Below are 23,003 nucleotides of genomic sequence, written 5' to 3' on the forward strand. Positions count from 1 at the left end.
ACGGTCCTCAACTAGCTCAGTATAGCTGAAACTTTGCCAGCTTCACTGGCCACAGGCACAGCAAGGGCAAATTAGAAGCCAAGGGGCAGTGATGGGCATGGCCTCTTTTATAGAACATGGTGATACAGTCAGAAGGCATATGCCAATCAGGTGATAAAGAAACAGAAAGTGTGCTAAAAACCTATATGGAACAAGGGTGAAAAGGGCAAAGAGTTTAGCTCTCATATCACAGACTGCTTTTGCTATTGTGTTACATGAGCTGTCTGCCCCCAAGGACAGTGAGACAAGAATGGTATGCATCATTTGCCCTAGGAGTCATCATCTGGTGAGCTTCCAACCTCACACAAAGCATGAGGCAGCATTTTGGCAGTTCTTTATGCTTGCCCAGTGCTTAGAGTTACAATTTGGAAAACAGAAATCAAGTTCACATTTCTTTTCTGCCTGATTGAACTCAAATCTTTTATCCCTCCAGTGTGTCCTTCCAGCGTATTGGTAGAAATATGATTCGAGTTACTTGGGCAGAGAGAAAAGCCTTGAACAAATGACATTTTACCTCAATTAATGCATTCCCACAGCAAACTCTTTCCTTATGAAAATTCGTTTTTGATGAAACATATACATCAATATACATATATTTCCCTACAAGCTCATCATGTTGTATAATCATAAGCACAAAAAATCCTAAGAAAGCTACAGTTACTTGATGGCAAAAGTACAAAACCCCAGCATTACGGAGAAGGTACAAAAGTCAGGTCGGCTACCGGGACATAGAAATCAAGTTTTTTATCAAATAACTCCTATTTGTTTCTCTTTCAAGCAGTTATTTCAAACAAGACTATAGCATTTTAAAGTTACAGAGTTCAGCAGTTCCTTTTCCATAGATTTTGAGTATGAGACAGATGGCATTTCACAGCAGAAGACAGATGAGATATCACATAGACAAATTTGTAACATACGGTAAATACAAGTCTATTCCTGACTGTGGTAGATCACAGCAACATTTCCCCCAAACGCTCGTGTTGTTTTGCAGTAGTGCAGTATTTCAAAGCTTTATTCAAGCGGTGATTATCGGTGTCTTGATTTCAGAAATACAAATTCTGAAACAAAATTGGTTTATGATCATCTCAAAGATTTAACTTATTTTGTGGTATTTTTTGTCTGAAATGGACTAAACTTCACAGCCTGAACTGGAATAACAGCACGTAATGTGACAGTCCACATTTAAACTGCTTTCTAGAAACAAGCGTCTGCAAAGACACCCATCAGCATGCACAATTTGTAATGGGGAGAACTAATGCTTCCAAAAATAAGGATACAAAGATGCTGACTACACAGTACAGTAAATTAACACCTACTATCTAACAGAGCAGATTTAAAATAAGGTTACATCAGTCTCACATAAGACATTAACTTACTTCGAAAATAGTTTGCACACATATGACTCATTGTACACAAAGCTGATTTTTTCCACCTCTACTAATGTGACAATTACGAATGATTCCAGTCCCTGAAAAATTTCTCAGATAATAAAAATGCGGCAACCAGGCAAATACATTACATGCCTAGCTACAAGGATCTGTATGTGTATGGGTTTTTTTTCTCTCTAATTCCTGCCCCTGCAAGTTTCAAATGCTATTACACTGGTAAGCACATCTTACTGACTGTCAAGAGCGGGCCACAAAATAGGTAAGGTCCCACAAGGTATTTCTCAAATCATCTATTTCCTATAAGGCCTTTAGTGACTCAACAGAGAACTTCAAAACTGGGGGGGAAACGAAATGTTAATGAACGATGATGTATCTAGGAAGAAAAACAGCAAATTACTATCTTTGCAAAGCCCATAATTGCCTCTGAGAATGACCTCGCTTAACTATAACTTATCGCACTCTGGTGATTCCAGTTTCTGAATGGCATTAGTTTATCATTAGGAAGGTTTTGCACTTCATTGGAACATTTTCCTCTAATTTCACATGAGGATTAAAATACAGCTCTGCAGAAAGTCTAAACAGCACTTACAAATGACAGTGGGTGGCAAGAAAAATTCTGCACAACTTAAGTCTCTGGGTGGCTTTGTTTCAATTAATTGGATGCATTTTCATAACAAGTTCTTAAGACTAAAGCAATGGAAGTGTCTGCTTTCCTCTGACCTTCTTCGACCTTTTGACTTTATCCTGTTGAACAGCAAGCTAATTTCCCCATAATAATGATTGCTGATGATATTTCAATTTTTTTTTTTTTTCTGTTAGACATTTCACAGTTTTAAGAAACCAGTTAACTGGAGTCTTTTTAATTTCACAGGATTATTGTCACCTTCCTTGTATCTTTCTTGTAAGAAGCTTAATTCTTCCCAGAAATGCTGTCAAAATGTTTATTCACAAAATACACAGGAGTAAAAAAATGCATTTTCACAAGATATTTCAGTCAACATATGCACATGTACTGTAAGGTACATATATATACATATGCATTATCAGTTTTCTAGGTCAGTCAGATTCCTCAGCTCCACTCATTTCCAGGCAAGCTGTGAGTCCTCAGTATACCCAAAACTCATAGAGCCTCTGTTATATGGGTTTAGATGAACTCGGGTGCCTAAATGTAACACTGTGAACTTGAAACTTATTCCTATCACTCCAAATTCTGGAAATTCAGATGTAATGCTCCAATCAACAACATTCCCTGAAAATAAAATAAAATAAAAATAAGGCAATAGTTTGCTTGGCTATAGTAAGCACTGTGTTCTCCAAAACACTTCAGAAGGGTCTGTATATTCTGCCAAATTAAAGGGATGAATTACTAATAAAAAAATCCAACTGCCCAAGCCTTCTGATCATCATTAAGACAGTTCTCTTCAGCTACCTTCAGCAGCAAGTTTTAATCCAAATAATGTTTGGTTTGTTTTCTTATCCCCAAATAATTCCTACTTCCAGTGCTCCTCATTTTGCCCCCTGGTCACTGAAATTTCGATTTGGAGATCCATCACATGAAAGATTGATAAGCAGTATTCAGAACCTGCTTTTCCAGGGGAATATAGTGCTAATGCCATAGCAAATATTTAATTTCAAGCTCTTCATTGCTAATTTTGACTCAGTTCTTCCCTCCTTTGCTATCTGTCTTCGTACTTTTGTTATCTGTCCACTGTTAAATAAGCATTTTCTGTGGTACCAGGAAATACTTTTCACATGATTATCCAAATTAAGGTTAATATCTTCATTTCCTTCTTGTTTGGTGGCAGATCCTTTTCTCAAGCAGCCTTTACATTTCATTCACTGGATACATATTTAAAGTGGGAAGAGCAGGAAAAGAGGAGAAAGACCTAAACAATGCAGCTCATATTGACTTATCAGTAACTACAAATATACACAACTTTAAACACTTGCAGCATTTCCTTTGGGTGAATGCACTTCCAGGTGAAGTAAGCTCCAGCAAATACTAAAACTACACATGATTCTTCAACACATATAACTAAATTATCTAAAATTTAGTGTTTCAATCCTGATGTTGTCCTCAATTATTTCCATTTCTCTTCTCTTTACATTTTTATTACTCAAAAACCATACAGCACACAGATCAATTATTTTGATTTTTTTTTTATCAGGCTCTACAGAGTTAATAGAAATAAGTGGTTTAGAAATTCTGCTTTATCATTGTATGACACAGTTTGTACCTGATAATTCAACAGCATTGCTGAATATATTGGTTGAAATTAGCTGAAAACACTGCTGCCAGCAACTCATCTTGGTTTATTTCCTTTATTTACACCTAAGCATACAAACTATTGCCTTCTGCATGAGAAATGTCTTCAGAACTGTTGACATCTCAAGGCTCGTTAACTTCTACTCACAGATCACATTTGGTTCGGGCATATTTAAGATTTACATAACAATGCATTAATAACTGCAGTCTTAATCATTAGTATGCTCAGAATTACAAAAATAGCCATAAAAATATTTCAGTGCAACACATCTTACTTTCTCTGACCTTGTTGACATAGCCCCAACCCTGGGATTACAAAGCTACAGTGTCGGACTGTATTGTATGATCATCAGTTTCAAAAAATACAAAAAGAATATACTCAAAATTTGTATTTTTATGTGTTTGTGAAAGATATGAAAATTAAAATTGCATATGATATGTAAATGAAAACTATGAAAATTAAAAATAAATGGCAATGAAAAATAGTATGGCTTCCAAGAACTTACTTTTGCCTGTTTTTTCATTTACACACCAAGCAAAATTGGATTATTTGTAGAATAAATTTTGTGTCAAATATTGATTTAAAAATGGCACTTTATGTTTCACAGATAGGCTTCACATAAAAAAAACTCACGTAGCTATTGACACTGTGGCATTCAAGTGGATGTTTTTTTTCACACCTGGATATTCCTGTGATTGTTGTATATTTTTTCTCCAACTTTCAGCAGAGGTTGTGTTTAATGAAAAAAAAGAAAACATAAAACTGCTTTGAGAGGACACTATATTGGGTGTGACATGTAAGTTTGGAATCTCATATAAAGCTTGGGATCATTTTTATTGTAGGCTACTCAGATGACTCCTTACAGGCCTTGTTTGGAAAATTAGTTCTGATACCATAGAAAGGACAGTATATAAAATCTACAAAAATAAGTAGAAAAAAAAGTAAGAGAAGTAAAAAGTAAAAAACGAGAAATAGTAGGTCGGAAGAAAATGGTAGGTCAGAATTACAAATTTGCAAGGCTCTTAGTAACGGCAGGGAGAGAGAGAAAAAAGAATAATGAAGAATATCAGTCACAGCAGGTTTGAGAGGTGAAGCTCAGCTTCCAACTCAAACCTTTCAAAAAGTCCGTATGGTTTGTGTCTATGAGTCCGAGTTGCTGAATTGTGGAGAAGTGTCTCTCTTGGCGAGGGTTAACCTGATCTCTTTGTCAAGCAGTGGAATACAGAGGAGAGAAAGCCTGAGATGGGGAATCACTGCAGCTCATTGAAAGCCTGGCTATGGCAAGGCCCACTGTCACTCCTGAAAGTTTAGGAGCTTGTGGGAACTGTTGAGTTAGTCATCCACTTAAAGGAGCGCATCACTGCTCTGATGTGTCTCAGACTCTCTATGTTCTACTTCAGCTGTATGGTCCTACTCTTAATGACTTCTTAGCATTCCATATGAGCAACTACATTAAAATCCAACTTTAAAAGGATTTAAGACAGTAAAATATAAACGTATATACACGGAAATATTTTCATCACATTAACAAAAATATAGTTACTAAAGTCCAGCATGCACATATTTTCACAGAAAACAAATTGTATCAGGGAGTTGCTGTCTCTTTTTGGTTTGTTGTTTGTTTTTTTTTTCTTTTTCAGGATTGCATTGGCTGAAATGTATACATTGTATGGAAAAAACAGAGCACGCAGTAGATGCATTCCACTGGCTCACTAAGAGATTTCAAAACATAGTTTTGATTATGGAGACAGCAGCAACTGGAGTGACTCTAATGGGACTCCCGAGGACTCTTGGTGAAAGATTATTTAACATTTTTGTTGATTAATCAGACAATGACATTCATGTAAAGCTTGCCGTTAACAAACAGATGACTTTACCGAAGGTCGGCATTACTTTCCTGTTACAGATTGATTTGATTTGCCTTGAAGTCAAACAAAGAAAATTCATTGTAGCTAACGGCACACAATACACTTCGGAAAAAGAAGAATATGGGCTATATGCTCATGTTAAAAAAATGCCTTGGAAAGCAGTAATCACAGGAGAATGTACAGTAAACTGCCCGAATAGGAGACCTTGGCGAAATGGTATGGCAAAAGGGATTAGCATGACCTTTCAGGGTCTGTAAAGGGGAATACAAAGTAGAAGGCAGGAGGTTGCCTCGCCTCTGTACATCTACTCCTGTAACACTAATTTGGTATAATTTGCTTCCTAATTTGATGTGTCTGCTTACAACATTAAAATACTGGAAAGCGTTCAAAGGACTGTCACAGAAACTGATCTAGCTGCTGAAAAGTTAGCATTATGATAGGTGTCTTACGGGGCTTGGGGTAGCCAGTTTGTTGATCAGAAGTTTCACAGCTGATTTCATTAGTGCGTCCTGGTACCTGCAAATGGAAAAGATATCCAAGAGTAGGTGCTAGTCAATCTCCATGAAAAGATGTAGTAAGATCCATTGACTGGAACTTTAATTTAGACAAATTGAAAAGAGACATAAATTTTTAGTTGCAAACAAGTCACTCTGCTGGCTGATCTCATCACGAATCATCAAATCACAAACATGCTAAAGTCTTGAAATCTGTGAATGTATCAGTTCCTTCATTCTTCTTTTGTGGGACATGATAAGAAAAGTTTCCTGAATTGCTCTCAATATACCCATAAGACATGCCAGAATGGTTTAGCCTCACTAAATTGTTGGGGTTTCACAAAGAAATATCTGTGCATCACCAATATGACAAACAGATTCTAGCCTTACACTTCATAAAAGAATTACCCAGTATATGGAATTTAAAAAACAGACAATTAAAACCTAAAATTATTTACAGCAGTCAAACTTACTGCCTCAATTAGGGCACTTAGGATAGGATATGTCTCGTGTAATCTTATACAGCTGTGGCCACCGGGGTCCCTTTCCAGTCAATAGAGGGAACTGAGGGAGTGGTTCACCTGGGCTACTTGACAGCCATCTGAAGGTGAACCACACCACAGGAATGTTTAAAATACTATTAGGTGAGATGAACCCCAGCCATGAAAGTACAATAAGGAGCGTTTCTGACATCATTGCTTTGGTATTAGGCAGGTAACAAATTTGTCTTAGAGTTAACGGGAGAGCTCTCTAATTCAAAGCCTTTTGGCATCAGATGGACTCTGAGATGAGCACCCGCGGTCTGTGTTAACAAAAGCATAAACTTCAGAATTAAAACCATGCATAAAATTTAACCCTTCTTTTGAGGTGTAGCTGCAAAATGCACTAATCCAAAAATATTTGTTTAGGCACAGGCAACACCAATTGACTCTAGAGTGAAGATATAGCCTCGGGAAGCACGGGGCACGGATGAAGAGATCTCATTTGTGCAAGGCAGTTCTCAGCAGCCAGAACCTGGTAATAACTGGTGTTCCTTGGCCGTTCTTGAGCAGCAGGAGTGCTGGGGGGGCACTGAGACAGCCACCCTGGCCAACGAGGTGTGCTTTGCAACATGAAAAGACAAAGGGAATTTAAGGCAGGGGACATCTTTTATCAGTCTAATTTAAAAAAGCCCAAACAAATAACAGAACACCTTCAGATCTTAAGGCTATCGTGTCTACAATTATGCTAAACCCTGTCATGTTCTGCTTTATACAAAGTGTGGGAGCTGGCAGACCATGGGCCACGGTGATGGGCTGAAACCTGGCATGGTCACACCTTGTTAAAAAAAAATAAATAAGGAGGTACTACCCACAGGAACGGTAGCTGCCTTAGCGATAGCTTGAGGAAAGCCCATGGATGATCTCCTCTTCTCCCACAGAAAACACAAGAGTGTTGTTTTCCATGGAAGATGAGGTGAGGAAGAAAGGCCGTCAGGTAGGGAGTGAAGCAGGGACGGATGCACCTGGGGGGCCGGGAAATCAGCCTGACCGGACCTTTCCTCAGGAAGCCAGAGGAGAACCTCTCACAATCACGCAGGCGGATCTCACTCACCGATTCTCCCCCGATGCAGGTGGCTGAGGGCCCCGCAGCCAAACCCCACGGGAGGGGTCCCGGCCAGCCCCCACTCCCTGACGAACAGTCCCTGACGAACACTGAAAAGCCTTGGAAAGGCTGAGGGAGCTGGGTCTCTTTAGCTTGGAGGAGAGGACACTGAGGGGGGAACTCATTAATATTTATAAATATGGAAAGAGTGACTGTCATGAGGATGGAGCCAGGCTCTTCTCAGTGGCATCCAATGATAGGACAAGGGGAAATGGATATAAGCTGGAACACAGGAGGTTCCGCTTAAACATGAGGAAGAACTTCTTCCCAGTAAGGGCAACAGAACACTGGAACAGGCTTCCCAGAGAGGTTGTGGAGTCTCCTTCTCTGGAGATGTTCAAAACCCACTTGGGCGCGTTCTTGTGTCATCTAATCTAGGTGGTCCTGCTCAGGCAGGGGGATTGGACTAGATGATCCTTTGACCTCCTTTCCAATCCCTAACATTCTGTGATTCTGTGAACGCCGCACCCGCCTCCCACCTCCCCGCCGGCGCCTCCCCGCGCCCCCCCACCCGGGGGCCGCCGCCGCGGGGGCGGAGGTAGCGGGCGGGCGCCTCCCCGAGCGGCGCCCCCAGTCCTGACGGCGTTTCCGGGCGGGGGAGCCGTGATGTGCGTCCGGGTTGGGTCGGCCCCGACGAGCGGTTTCCTCTCGGCTTCCCTCCTTCTCCCCTTCCCTGCCTCCCTCCCGCCCTCGCCGTCGCTGAGGTGGAGCCGCCGCCGCGCGCGCTGAGGGAGCGCCGCCCGCCCCGCTCCGGCAAGGGCTCGGTGAGAGGGGCCGCGGGCGAGCGGGCGGGAATCGTGGCCCCGGCGGCGGCTTGAGGCGCCCCGAGGCGGGAGGGTGCTGCCGGGCTGGCGGGAAGCGGGGTCGGGGGAGCGGCGGGGCGAGCGCCGGAGCGGGGCTGAGGCGGCGGAAGGGGGGCTGGGGGGGCGGCCGGGCGAGCCTCCGCCCTCAGCGCCGCCGCCGCAGCGGCGGCGCCCCCCGGGCAGGGCCGGTGGCGGCCGCGGGCAGCCCCTTGCGCGGAGCCCGCCGAAGGGCCGTCTCCGCCGAGCGTAGGTCGGTCCTCGCTCAGAACGGCCATCTGGATTGCTGGCGGCCGACCCAGCGGCAGCTTCAGCGGTGCTTGGCGGATACCCGGTAAAAACGCGCGTCTGCTGGTGTTTAATGCAACGGAAGGCAAAACGGGAACGTTGTCTGCCAGGGCGAGCCGGAGGGTATCGGGTAGCCCGGCGCCTCCCGCACGGGCTGCGTGTGAGGGGCGGGGGGGTGGGCAAAGTCTTTAAAATAGGTGTTTTCTCCTCCTTTGAAAGGAGGGTTCCTTACCTCTTGGGAGGAAATGTGCCGCTTTGCAGATGCGAAGTGTTCCTGTGATGATGTCCCGGCACAGCAAAAGGCGGGGGAAACTTCCACCTCTGTTTCTTCCTCATAAAAAAAACAAACAAACAAACCACCAAAACTTGAATTAAATATCTTTACGTTAAGCCAAATACATTATTTTTTCACTTTTGCGCATTGGAATTTTAGTTTATATAAAAATCTCCGTGTCTGCTGTAACCGCTTGCACTGTGAACTTTGTCCATGTGCTTCAGCAGCTTGGCTTTGTCTCTGGTTAATGTATGCTGTACCTGGGCAAAACCGAATCAGAGGTAAATTAGGTGGCTCCCCTGCCATGGCTTTGATGTGAGACTATGGTCACACCTAATATACTTACGATACCAACTTTTTAAATGTAAGTAATTTGTCTATTGAGTATTGGTAAGATAAATTATGTAAGAGTTTAGGCCTTTAAACATGTTTTAAAACAGTTGGATTACTCAATTTCTTGTTTAAAAAACCCTAAACTCTGGAAAATGTACTATCCTTAGAATTACCCAATAATATTTATACATTTAATGTTTTGATTCACGTGCCAAAAAATTAATGAATAAGAGCACCCAAATTTATTATGATTTTTATCGACTTCCTCAGAAAGTTAGACGCGTTAATAAGAACTGGAGTAAGGGATACAGTCACAGAATGATACAGGTTTGTGTCTCCAGAGCAGCAGTGTTGGTGTTAGGTCACAATACCTGAACTGGGTATAATAGTGTCCGAAGTTAGAAGTTGCCGTACTTCAGACTCGTGCTACGTGCTAGGTTGATCAGTTGAGTGTCTTGTATGTGTTAGCAGTGGAGGATCAGGAATGTAATCAACATATGATGATATGTTCATACAGTGGAAGGATACTTTTTATTAACAGTTACATTAATTTCCAGTTCCTAAGTGGCAAGTCAAAGTACAGACTGTCTAATATAACATGCCTAAGGTCACTTTAGCAGTCTGTGGCAGAGCTGAAAATAAATTGTACAGTCTTTGTGGATCCTATGTTGATCCTTTGTTGATTCTGTGATCCTAACATGTGATTGTATTTCCTCTTGCTTTCTCTTCACAGCATTTTCATGACCATATCTGTTTACTTTATTTACAGAATCGATAGCTTCCTGAATAAGCTAAAGAGTCACTTGGGCTGCAAAGATGTTGGAAGAAGATATGGAGGTGGCCATCAAGGTGGTGGTGGTAGGAAATGGAGCTGTTGGAAAGTCCAGTATGATTCAGCGATATTGCAAGGGGATTTTTACAAAAGACTACAAGAAAACTATTGGTGTAGATTTCCTGGAAAGACAAATCCAGTATGTATTAAACAAATGCCATGCTATTGATTTTTACCTTTCCCTATATTTCTTTGTTCTGTTGTAATCCTAAGAATTACAAAGGCTTGAATCAAGGCCTGCTGTCTCCAAAGCACAGTAAATGGAGTTGTTTTCTCTCTTACACAGTGGGATAAGACTGTATCACTCTATTTTCCATACAAGATTTAGAATTATAAATCAAAATAAAACTTGGAACCTCTGTCGTACTAAGCTTTTTGATGACTTTCCTTTGTATTCTACCACCTGTTGATTTATTATTTTTTTTTATTTCCTGCGGAGGAAGTGGAAATACCTACGATAAAATGATTACATGAATTTATTAGCCAATGTAGATTAAAATGACTATGGAAAGAAATATGAAATATGCTGTAGATTTAGTCTATGTAATATAAGCAGATATTGCCCAATTATGCTTGGTAAATGGAAAATGCTATAGTAATGAGAATTAAGGAAATTCTAAGTTTTGTAAGCTGATTAAAAAGATGAAAGGACCATTATTCAGATACCTAAGTTTTATTTTGAAGTCTATATTATTTTTTTTCATAGAGGAAAATGTAGAGGAAGAGGAGGAAAGGAAGAAGAAAACGTAGTATGAACTGTCACGAAAGAGCACGTGGTGTAATTGAGGGACTACTGCCCTAGCATGTTACAGAGCTGAAGCATTATCAATATTAAGTAACATTATATTTATATGAAGTTAAATTTGAACTGAATTGCACTTATATTGTAGACACAGAACTATTTCCATATCAGTTGTCTTGAATTGCTCTTGTTTGTTGAATTAATTACAAAACCGTGTCATTTATTTCAGAGTTAATGATGAAGATGTCAGGCTGATGTTATGGGACACTGCTGGTCAAGAAGAATTTGATGCAATAACGAAGGCCTACTATAGAGGTGAAACTACCATGTTTGCTATTTGACAGTTCTTATTTTTTTTTTATCTGCACATCTCTAAGGTATTTTCCTGTCTCTGTATGAAGAATTTTAGTTCTTCCATGTGTGTTCAAAGCATTTTTAGTTCACCTTTTTCAGTTCTTAAATGTTTTTCCCCTTCATGTAAGATCTTGCCTTAATTAAGTGTCACTATGCAGGATGCTCAGTGGTGCCCTTTAAAAAACATAGAACAAAATGAGACAAATGTCTGCACAGAAACTGCACAGAATGTAGCCATTCAGACAATCAAATGCAAAATTATATTTTTTCCTCTAAAAATGTTTTCTTACTTCTGTAAGACATATATTTGTAAATGTTTCAAAATCTATGGCTGAGGCACTTAGAAATCAATCCAAGGGAAAAAAAAATATGCCAGTCATCCTGGAAAGATAGTTTACTAGGCCTGGCAGTTCTCTTGCTAGTACAGAATGCCTTGAACACGTTAGCACAACAAAGTAATAAGGAAAGCATATTTACTTCATAAAATAGGAGATATATTGTTCAGTCATATAAAGGTAGGTTATCTGTTTAGCCAGTTACAAAGTGCACATTTAGGCTTTCTTTACAGATAATTTAACAATGGTTGCGAAAATATTTCCTTTTGGTTTTTTAACGTGAGAGATTTGAATGACTTGGCAAAGATTCCATTGTTCAGTTCTTGTCAAACTAATTACCTGATGAGTGGGAAAAATATATCACTATGGTATAAAATCTTTTTATTAAAAATAAATCATTTTTATTAAAATTTAGAGATAAAATAATAGTTATCCTGTGCTGTTTCAGGGTGGTATAGTCCTCTGACCTTTTTATATTTCATGATCGTTTTTGGCAACTAATAGGGTTGGGGTTTCTTTTGTAATATTTCTAGTTGTCACTCATAATTGATGCTTACCATTTCTTCAGAGAAGGATACTTCTTTTCCTCTTCCTTTTTGTCCTCATGTGAAAACAGATCATTCTGTTATTTTACAGCTGACAAGTTGAGCATATGAATTTTAGAAGGTAGTATTTTATTCTCTCAAAGCTTCCTTTTACTCTCCTGGCCTTCAGTTCTCTTGCGTGCTTTGCTTTCCTTAGTTTTTCCAAGCCAAGGTGTTTTTATCCTAATTAGTGGGACTGGTATGCTAAAATATGGAGTGTTCAGAAGCACTTTAAAGTACACTCACTGGCTTCACTTACCACTGTCCTGAGTATCTTGAAATCTTGCTCAGGACTTGTGCCCGGCATAGTGCAGTTAGATCCCTACCTTCAAGATATTTACACTGAAGAGGCAGCTGTGAAATAGGACATAGTCATCCTGTGGATGCACATTGTAGACAGTGTCATGGATGTATTAATTGCTCAAGCTATTAGATACAATGACTGTTCTGCACTGGACTTTGACTCGTGAAGGACACGGGAAATGATGAGAGCTTGGAATGCAATTTTGGTTCATCATCAGGTCTGCAAGCACAATATTGTAGAAACAAAAGGTCAAGCTTACTTTAGAAATGCAAGGATTTCATTGCCAATTATTGCTGGTATGGGGAGGATGGGGAGGACGCCTTTAAGGTAGGTAAGGCACTGGCTGTTACTTCAAGGCCTGCCTCTCCCACAGATCACTGTCCCACTATCGTTACACTAGGGCTTACATACTCTCCTGGAACCTTGTGTATTGTTAGTTCTTCAGGGATCAGCTGCTCATCCATGGTCACACAACGAGTGCTTCAGAGCCAGTTCTTATCCAGGGATCAAATTCATTCAGCCTTGCAGAGAAACAAAATTGGAGCTGACAGTGGATTTGTTATGCGGTTTTCTGTGTACAGGCGAGTGTGTGCAGTGAGTGTAGCTGCATGCCCATGATCATGCAACGCAAGGAGTCCAACAACAAAAATTCAAAGAGTTGAAGGGAGCTCTGTATGTATTTAATAGTTTCTTTTTTATATTGTATCATGCATCTTACCAGTTGCTGCCTGATGGAAGTCACACGCCTTCTACTTGGCTAGGTACTTTTATATGCTAAGTACGTGCACAAGTGGCTGTCATTGGCAGCACCATGTGTCCTGTCCACGTTACAGGTGTTTCTCAAAGCAGTATTTGATGGCTTCTTCGTGCGTGCGCCCTCTTCCATCCGCTACCACTGCTACCTTGAGTAGACCCTTGTTAGGTTTTTGATGGAAAACAGACATCTTGCTCATTAGTGTGTTATTCACTTGCTGATTAGTCAAATTCTCAGGCTCTTCGTTTTGTTGCACAATAGTTAAGACTTCACAGTTCTCAAGCCATCATAGCATTGCTCTAGCTTGCACCTGTCATCCACTTCAGGCTGTAGTAACTATGATAATGGGAGGGCTGCAAGACTCTTCTGATCCATTTTGAGCAAGGCAGCCCTCTTTTGGATACTGCTAGTGAGACCTTAAATCCTGCTATGCCTGTTAAAGACAGCCAGGATCCACAGCAGTTAGAACATCAACAGTAAACAAGAGCTTCTGGATAATGATATCATTTGACCTTGCACCTTATCTCAGTTTAAGGTTGAAGGAACTGCCAGCAGTTTTATAGTGAACGTGTGTTTTCCATTACAGCCTGAAAAAGCTGAGGCAAAGAACAGAAGAGTGAAACGAATAGGTGCCAACTGTAAAGCCCTGCGTGAGTCCACTCATGGCAAGGAATTTCTTTACATATTTTCTGTTACGTAGGCTGTGTACTGTTATGAAAGGAGAAAATGCGATTATGGAGCCTGTAAGGATTGGATAGTCTGCTGAGGATCTTTGAGACCTACTCAGCTGACAAGCTCATGCTCTACTTGAATCGAGTAGAGATGGTAGCACTGCTAAGTTTTTTTCTGAGTTAGTGTAGATATGAATATCATATCGGTGATTATGCAGCCAGTTGGAACCTTTTTAAAATAAAGTTATAGAGGTTGTCAACGCAGTAACTGTACGCAAAAAATCCAGTGTCCTTTTCTTCAGTACTTTAAGGTAGCTTTACAAAACAGCTTCTTAGAAAAGAACTTGGATTTAAAATATTAATCGAGAACATTGTGGTTTTAGCTGTTAGACTCCTGTCCGATACTATCCTATGCCTTTGCAGCTGGTGTCTGTTGTTGTGTACAACCTGTTGCGTGACAGAGGTGATGTATGACTCCATTTGGAGGGGGATGAGTGAGATAATGTTGTTGACTCTTGAATACTGTCAGTCACTGCATACAGAAAGGTGTTTCAGTGTTTAAATCCTGTTTTTTGTTGTTTTTTTTTCTTATTTTATTTTCTTCTTAGAGCTTTTAATATAATGGACATTGTAGTTTCTTAAACTGCTTTATGTTCCCAATAAAATATGGAGAATTTAGCAATATTCTTAGAAGACAAAAGGAATTTACCTAGCAAGACCTCTGCCCTGCAGCATCTTCTGGTGAACTCTGTTGCCATACTAATTTGTGCACTGTACAGAAGCATACTTTCAGAAAGATCACGTTTAATATTGTTTTGAATTGAGCGTGAGAAGAATACTGCTTTTGTTCTTCTCTTCTTAAATAAGCATTTTGCAGAGTTATTGGATTAGTAAACTCTGATATTTCTTAAAATCCAATCATCAGCAGACATTTGGAAATACACAGTTACATATGGAATATATGCATAGAATTTGTCATTGTTGATACACAGGTGTATCTCTTGATGAGAAAAGACACTGTCGTTTACTGTTGTTTGTTAACTTCCTGGTAAGAACCTTTAAGTGTCAGAATCTTGAAGGTCCTCAAAAATATTTCTGTTCGATTCCTAATTGGAGCCTATCATATAATTCTTTTTAAAAAGCTGCTAAATGACCAAGCTGAGTTATTTTTACTGTCTCTGTCCGCTACTTTCTACATGTATTATATCTAAATTGAATAAGCAGGTCTGATGTTGTAAGTCAGCTCTTTTTTACCTACCACATGCTAGGAGCTTTCCCTCTAAACTATTACCAAGTTGTCTCTGTGTTTTAGCATTCAGAAGGTATGGGTGGAAGGAGAGATGAAGTGAAAGTGTGTAATAGTGGAAACTTCACAACAGATTTCTTAGTCTTAAAACTGAACAGGATGTTGCTTACATGTGGTGAGAGTCGTTTAATAAGTATTCTCATCTTGAGTAGAGCAAAGAACTTGAGAGGCTTTATTAAGCTAGACTGTGAGATGATAGGTTAAATTCAGCTGCTTTGTAAAGAATATTCAATTTTACGCCTGTCTCACAGGACTATAAGTGGAATTGCATCAGAAGAATTGCACACATTAGAATATGGTGCGGACATTAGGGAAGACAAAATTTTAGAACACAAGTAATAGGGAAAATTATGGAAGACTACATTGCTACTGTTTTATTGGTAGAGCTTGATCTGCAATTCTGAGGGTAGTTCTGATTCTGTATAAAACCATACCAGAAGGCTCTTAATGGCATGTGAAAGAACATTAAAGAGCATAAGAAAACTTCTGTAAAGATAGACTGAACTTGGCTTTGAAAAGATAAATAAAAGGAAACCTAATAAAAAAACTCGAGTGCTTTATGCCAAAGAAATAAAAAGACAAACAGAATACAGGAATGGAGGATACTTGATGAAGCTCATAGATAAAAGAAAATTCATATTGCTGAAATAATTTTTCATGCCATGTATAATTAGATTGGGATATTCGCCACAAGATAACACTGGAGTCTCAAAGACGTTAGCTATCTATTCCTTTTACACTCCGTTACTAAATATCAGGTATATTAAAGGTGTATAAATAATAAAGTGTTTCTCCATGTGTTTATGTGCAAAGAAAAGTAGTTTCTTGAGGATAACAAAGGGCTACTGGACAATCAAAAGACCACTCACTAATATTTCGAGTGTGGAAGTACCTTCTCCGTATCCATGAGTTTTAACTATTGCTTGCTAAGGCTGTTTCAAAACCATAACAAAATGGTACAAAACATTTTGTATAATTTATCATGGTGCTGTGATAGAATGAGTATGAATTAGAAATACACTTACTTTCTTCAAAAAGCTGCTAAATGATTTACTTGAAATAATCACAACTTTCTCTGAAAACTTCTTCTGCTTTTCAAAATCCAAATTACTATAGCACAAAGAATAACATGAAGTGTGCTCTACAGATACTGCATATGGAAAAATATTTGCCTTCTGGCTTCCATTAAACTCTCTGGAAAACAGTGAGCAATAAGCAAACCTCCCTTTCCCTTTTTCCAGCCTTCCTACAGCCCGTCCTGTTCCTTTCCCCTGCATATGTGCACCATGCTGGAAATAGCTTGAGAGGTAGCAGGCCTGTAGCCATCAGGAAGAACGGGTATAATGATCAAAATCATACAGCAGTCTGTTTTCGTTTAGGGAATTTATGAGCATTGGTTTTATAGATGATAAAAGTGCACTTTTATGGGAGAAACTTGAAAAATCCCTCATACTTGAAATACATTATATATGATGATTCTTTTTTTTTAATGTTTGTTAGTTGTTTTGTATTTATTTGTATTTGTAATTGATTTGTATATTTTTAGGAGCCCAGGCTTGTGTTCTTGTGTTTTCTACAACTGACAGAGAGTCCTTCAAAGCAATCCCTACCTGGAAGGAGAAAGTCGTGGCCGAAGTTGGAGACATTCCCACAGTTCTTGTGCAGAATAAGATTGATCTTCTTGATGACTCTTGTATAAAGAAGTAGGAGTTTTATCTTACTGTTTTTCAAGAACAGTATATGTCCCCTGTATACACATGTTTAAAAAAAAAAATATCTTTGGGAGTTGCTGATGAATTACAGTATCTAGGTTGACAGACCTATGCCCTGCATCAAAACATGCCCTGGAAGCACCAGTGACAGGTATTGCTGCATGAGTGTAGTTACTTGGGCAGATGTGCTTGCCAAGCTAGGAGCTTTCTGTTTGCTTCATGCCTTCTTCTCAAGTGTCAGCCAAAAAAAAAAGAGGAATATCATGAAGAGTTTGGTTGTGCCATGATACGATTCTCTCTCTTTTTTTTTTTTTTTAATCAGAAATTCTAAAACTGCAAATTTTCTCTCCTGTGAAAATTTGCAGTTACTGTTAAACTATGCTGTGCACCAGTGTCTAGTTTGTCTAGTTTGGCGAGTGAATGCTTGCTAAAACGATGAAGTAGTATTAAACAGGTAGTTTGAAAAAGTATCTTAACATTCTTTGCTTTGCTTTTCTTTAATTAGGTTTTATTGCTCGTTTTTGTCAAGACATAACTAAAGAGAAATACCTGTCTGTTAATATTCTCAAACTGCATGGCGCTGATCCTTCTTCACTATATTTTTCTTTACAGATTTTACTGTCAGTTCGTTCTGCCTTTGTATATATGAGCAATTTCATTCTTGCCATAAATTCAGCTTAACAAATGCTAACTTTTATTTACCACAGCGTATCATGTAGAAAAATACTGCATGATGAAGTTGATCATTCTCCTCTTCTTTATTTCTACCATCTTCCTGAGAGATTTAAATTATTTCTTCTTTTTGTTGTTTCCTGCACTGGCTTTCTCTGTTCTGTTTGCTATCATTGATGGCATAAATCAGCTTCTACTCCCTCTGCAAAGAATACTGAGGATTTTTCAAAGGAAAAGCAAAATTGCATTTGAACTCCTCCTTTATTCATGGTATGTTGCTTAGGTTTTGCTCTCAGAATACTACATCTGCCTCAGTAACTTCATCTTTCTGGTGATGCGATTTGCCTTGGTGAAATGTTCATATGTTTTGTCAGCTTTTCCTTACAGAAAAATATAGTTGTTGATTTCATCTCTGCACTCATCTAATTGCATAGTCTACTGCTTTATTAAAATATCATAGAATCACAGAATGGTTTGGGTTGGAAGGGACCTTAAAGATCATCTAGTTCCAACCCCCCTGCCATGGGCAGGGACACCCTCCACTACATCAGGTTGCTCAAAGCCTCATCCAACCTGGCCTTGAACACTTCTAGGGGTGAGCCATCCACAACTTCTCTAGGCAACCTGTTCCAGTGTTTCACCACCCTCAGAGTGAAGAATTTCCTCCTTACATCTAAACAAAATCTGCCCTCTCAGTTTAAAGCCATTGCTCCTTGTCCTATCACTCCCTGCCCTTGTAAAAAGTCCCTCTCCAGCTTTCCTGTAGGCCCACTTTAGGTACTGGAAGGCTGCTAGAAGATCACCTGAAGCCTTCTCTTCTCCAGGCTGAACAGCCCCAACTCTCTCAGCCTGTATGCATAATATACTTAAGGATTACTTTTTTGTTGTTGTTTTGACTTTGCAGTGGCAATTATTCTGATTCTAGTGCTGTTAATAACAGTCTTCTTCCTTTTGGTTTCGCTGACACCTGTCTTCGAACCCTTGGGAAATTTTATTTAATGAAGTCAATAAATATTAAAGATCAATTGCTTTTGGTCATAAAGAAACTGATGTAAAGTCTTTTCTTGTTATAGTGGAGATATTGTAAAGAAATTAAGGATCAAGTATTTTTTGACTGAGTTTCTTAACCCATCTTCTCATGTTTAACTTACCAGGAAGCATTTTGTCTATAAGAACAACTACTGACAAATGATACAAATCAGTATTTACAAAGTCTTTTTCTGTTGTGCAGCGAAGAGGCAGAAGCACTGGCAAAGAAGCTAAAATTAAGGTTCTACCGAGCATCCGTAAAGGAAGACCTAAACGTAACAGAAGGTACGGGATACAGCAGCACAGGTGTCGGTCCTGCCCTTCGCTCTGTAGCGCTGCACATCTTTCCAGTTTGGAGCTGGTCTGTTACTTTCCATGTTGCTGCATGCTGCTGGCAATCCTTCTGTTTCTTGGCAGCATGCTTTAAACGTAGCTAGAATTACTTGATGTCAGTGTGTAAGGCCTGTTCATGTGCATCTTTCCTTTCTCTTCCACAAACGGGGCACGGCTTCGATATTTAGAAGTGCCAGTGTGCTAAGGGTGCTTAGTTCTAATGAGTGTCAGGAAGTACTGGTCTTTTAAAAATAAAGATACGTAGAAGTTCAATTATTACAATATACAAATGGTTGAACAAATTATTTTTTAATTGTTCATAGGTAATAAATAATTGATGCAAACAGTAATTTCGTAGTTTAGTTATATTTAAATAAAGTACATTAAAAGATTGGAACTCTTCTAGCCTTTTCTCTACTGATGATATTTTACTAGTTCCCAAGTATATATTTTAATGTATATATTTAATTTCATAAGAGTATTGTTATAAAATTCAATCACTATCTTTTGTGGGGTAGGTTTGAATAATCATGAATTACAGTCTCTGATAACTGTTGTTTAATCAGGCAAACTTAATAGTAAACTAATTGTTTCTCTGTTAAAATCATTCACCTTGGAAAAAACATCTACAAGAGAAAATTAAAATGTTTCTGTATCATCTTTACATGCTAACATATATAGGTTCTGAAAATTCTCTTATAGTTGTACGTTTTTTTCAGAATCCTAGGTAGACTTTCTCAACCCCAATACAAATGAGGGTAGCATTAGTTAATTAGAAAAATGTTGCTGCCAAGCTTTATTAATAGCCTTACTTTACATGATTGCTATTATTCTAAGGCTTCTTGCAAAAAATATACATACTAAATTCCTACATAATTTTAAAAAGTGCCAAGTTGCATGAATTGGAATATTTGGCAATATGTATGCGCCAGCTTTATTACAGGAGCATTGAGATGTGTCTCTCTGCTGCATAGGACCCTAGTACTGCAGACTGTAAGAGCTGGTTAGGCACTGGAGCATCTGGATTCTGCTCAGGTACACAGGCCTGCCGAGAGCGAGCTGCTTCACCGGATCCTGCTAAACCTGCGGTGCTGAATGCATTCTTACAACCCCACAGAATTTTGGCATGAAGGTATTGTTATTGATACGCAGGTTATTTTTAAGCATACTCTGATGTACCTTTTTTCTTTTTAACATTCCAGTTTTTAAGTATTTGGCTGATAAATATCTTCAGAGGCTCAAGCAACAAACAGCAGAAGATCCAGAACTAGTACATACAAGCAGTAACAAGATTGGTATGTATACTGTAATAAAAAAACGCAAGACAGTATTTTGTGCCATCAAAGCTTATGGTCTCATCTGTTTCCTTATGGAGTTAATATGAGGTGAATCAGAGTCTAATTGTTACCTTCCTATCTAAGATATTGTCTCCTTTCCTTCTGTAAAATAACTTTGTGACTCTGTAAGATTGTCAAACTGATACTCTAAAGTTTCTAGCTAATGTTTGGCAAGTGCCCTTTTATTAAATTCGTTTAAACAAACATTGTGTAAAGACCTAAGAAAGGATGCCTGTTGGGTTTTTTAATGTAATTAGTATTAGTGTTACTCATCTTGGTGTGGATTGACAAGAGACTCATGGTAAAAGAATCTGGCATGTAATCAGAAGGTCTTTGTAAACTGCCTTTTGTAAGGGAACACTGAACTTCTGTAGTCCTTCTTTAAAGTGCTTCTGAGTCAGTTCATTTTTTTTTTTCCTTAAAGCAAGCCCTTTTTATTCAGGCATTTTCCTTACCTTTATCTCAGCAAATTTTCTAACTTCAAAATTGTCATGTTTTTCTTTTATTACATTACTTAACTAACCATAACTTTGTTACCATGTAATTAGTAGCATACACATAGGCAGATGAGTGCATATGCTGCCCTTCAATTACATAGATGTATACCAGCTTGAAATACTGCCTGGCTAGTAATTCCAACTGGCTCTACTTCAAATTTAGCTGCAGAATTGACTCAGAAATAGATAAAGCCTTTGTAAACTGGAGTATGCGTTTGAGGTGGCTACAATGCCTTAGTAAGTGTTGTGTCTTAAGTGTTAATGTGTTACACTGCAGGAAGCAAAGAAATGCAAATACTTCTCTTTCTTTAAATTCTGTAGGTGTTTTTAATACAGCTGGTGGAAGTCACTCCAACCAAAATTCTAGCACTCTTAATGGCGGAGATGTCATCAACCTTAAACCAAACAAACAGAGGACCAAGAAAAACAGAAGTCCTTTTAGCAACTGCAGCATACTTTAGACTACTTTTGAAAGAAAAGAAAACCAGCCCAGTGAATTGGATGAAGTTGTGCAATTGAGTACAGAATAAAGCCAGCTGTAGAGGTATTTTCACCAGTGCTTTAGCAAATCTTGTGCCTATCGGATCCTTGAAAGAGGGTGGATTTATGTAAACTTGCTGATGCAGTGGGTTTTGGTGTGTAGAGTGAGACACCTGGTGGGAAAACACAGAACCGTGGCTGCCCTGTGCACTTCGTAAAAATTAGGCAAGCTTCTCCTTTTCCAAGGAATTATTTGCAGAGCTATGAACTAGGTATTGCTGAATTGCAGAGCACATTTAACATGAGGATAACACTGACAAGTGTAGGTACAAACCATAACACTATGGCCCAAGGTAAAGTAGCAATCTTGCAACTAAATTTCAAAGAAAATGTTAGAATTGGTTAGTCAGGACACTAAGAAGATAAATGAAGAGCAAAAAGAAGACACTGCGGTTTATGTCTGACTATATTAATACAGATTCTGGCAGTTCTGTGGGTGCAATATACTTGTATTATATATATGAGTGCTAAGGTATATATGTAAACGTTTGGTATGAATATTTAGGTGAAATTCCAATGTATACGTTACTTGGAGATAAGCTAATGATCATAAAACAGAATCTTCCAAAAAAATTTTCCTTTGAAAATGTTGCATTTCAGACGAGACTTTCCCAACTGCCACTGTGTACGTTTATCTTGCTATACTTTGGGCCTGAAAGCTTGGATTTAAAAATGTATGGTGCCAAAAATGCTCCTTCTTTTTACATAATGCTGTGCTACACGTTTTTGAAAGTTTGTTTTTCTCAGTCTTAACAGGTTGAACAAATAACACAGTCTTTGACACTAGTACCTGTTCAGAAAGAACAAAATACAATCGTATTCCTGTTCAGATTTGATTATTGTATGCTGTGTTGTCTGTGAAAAAGGAACTTGCAAAGTGGTGTCACCAAACACTTCTCTTCTTTGGAAAAAATTTTCGTCGATACCATAAACTAAGTTATGGAGGATCCAAAAACTGCAGCTCATGACTGAATTACATTAATGAGACGTTCTTGAATGTTGTCTCAGATTCAAAGTTAGCTGCTGGTTACAGAAAATCTAATTCTGCAAGATCAGAGACATGGCAAAAATTTTTCAAAGTGCTTAAGTAATTTTACAGAATTGATTTATATGTTCAGGAGCTAAAATCTAAATTAAAGTTCTTTGGACTTGGGCTCCTAAATCACTAAGGTGCTTTTAAAAATGCTAAGCAAATTACTTTTATTTACCAAAACTAAACACTTTCTAATCCTCTTCAAAAGCATGCATGCCTTTTAAAAAAATACCTGGTTTGTTTACATGTTTTTGTATGGTATGATATAATTTTAACTTTCTAGGATTTCTACAACAAACCTGCCAGTGACAAATGCAAAATATGCTGCTTGAAAATATTAAAAGAGTTTTAATAGTTTTTTAAATGGTGTATGAGAATGAAAATGAGTCGAGCGATCCTATATATTCTTGGAGGAAGGACTTTTCACTGTGTGAATTCATGTCGGAAGCCTGACTTTGTTTCTAAGTCAATAGGTATGAAAACCGAAACGTGCTCTTTTTCCCCGCTCTCTGCAGGGAGAGAACCGGGTGGCGAGTTACGCGCAAACCCTAAAGGTCTCTGAACTTCGCGTTT

The 23,003-nt window shown here is 38.8% G+C and overlaps 1 protein-coding gene across 1 annotated transcript; it reads left to right on the forward strand.

Moving 5' to 3' along the window:
- The first annotated feature begins 10,211 nt into the window (after nucleotides 1-10,211).
- Nucleotides 10,212-21,318, forward strand: RAB23 (RAB23, member RAS oncogene family). Its single transcript, XM_009988848.2, has 6 exons — nucleotides 10,212-10,366; nucleotides 11,199-11,284; nucleotides 16,824-16,980; nucleotides 18,893-18,975; nucleotides 20,226-20,318; nucleotides 21,179-21,318. Exons 1-6 carry the CDS (start codon nucleotides 10,212-10,214, stop codon nucleotides 21,316-21,318), a joined length of 714 nt encoding a protein of 237 aa, XP_009987150.1.
- The last annotated feature ends 1,685 nt before the right edge of the window (nucleotides 21,319-23,003 follow it).

The sequence above is a fragment of the Tauraco erythrolophus genome, chromosome 2 (assembly GCF_009769465.1).
Source record: "Tauraco erythrolophus isolate bTauEry1 chromosome 2, bTauEry1.pri, whole genome shotgun sequence".
Classification (NCBI taxonomy): Eukaryota; Metazoa; Chordata; class Aves; order Musophagiformes; family Musophagidae; genus Tauraco; species Tauraco erythrolophus.

Bases quoted from the DNA above. Each gene is read 5' to 3' on its own strand.
- RAB23 (XM_009988848.2), top strand. From the start codon at position 10,212: ATGTTGGAAGAAGATATGGAGGTGGCCATCAAGGTGGTGGTGGTAGGA. The intron at 11,285-16,823 runs GTGAAACTACCA...GTATATTTTTAG, and splicing joins AACGAAGGCCTACTATAGAG to GAGCCCAGGCTTGTGTTCTT. The intron at 16,981-18,892 runs GTAGGAGTTTTA...TCTGTTGTGCAG, and splicing joins GATGACTCTTGTATAAAGAA to CGAAGAGGCAGAAGCACTGG.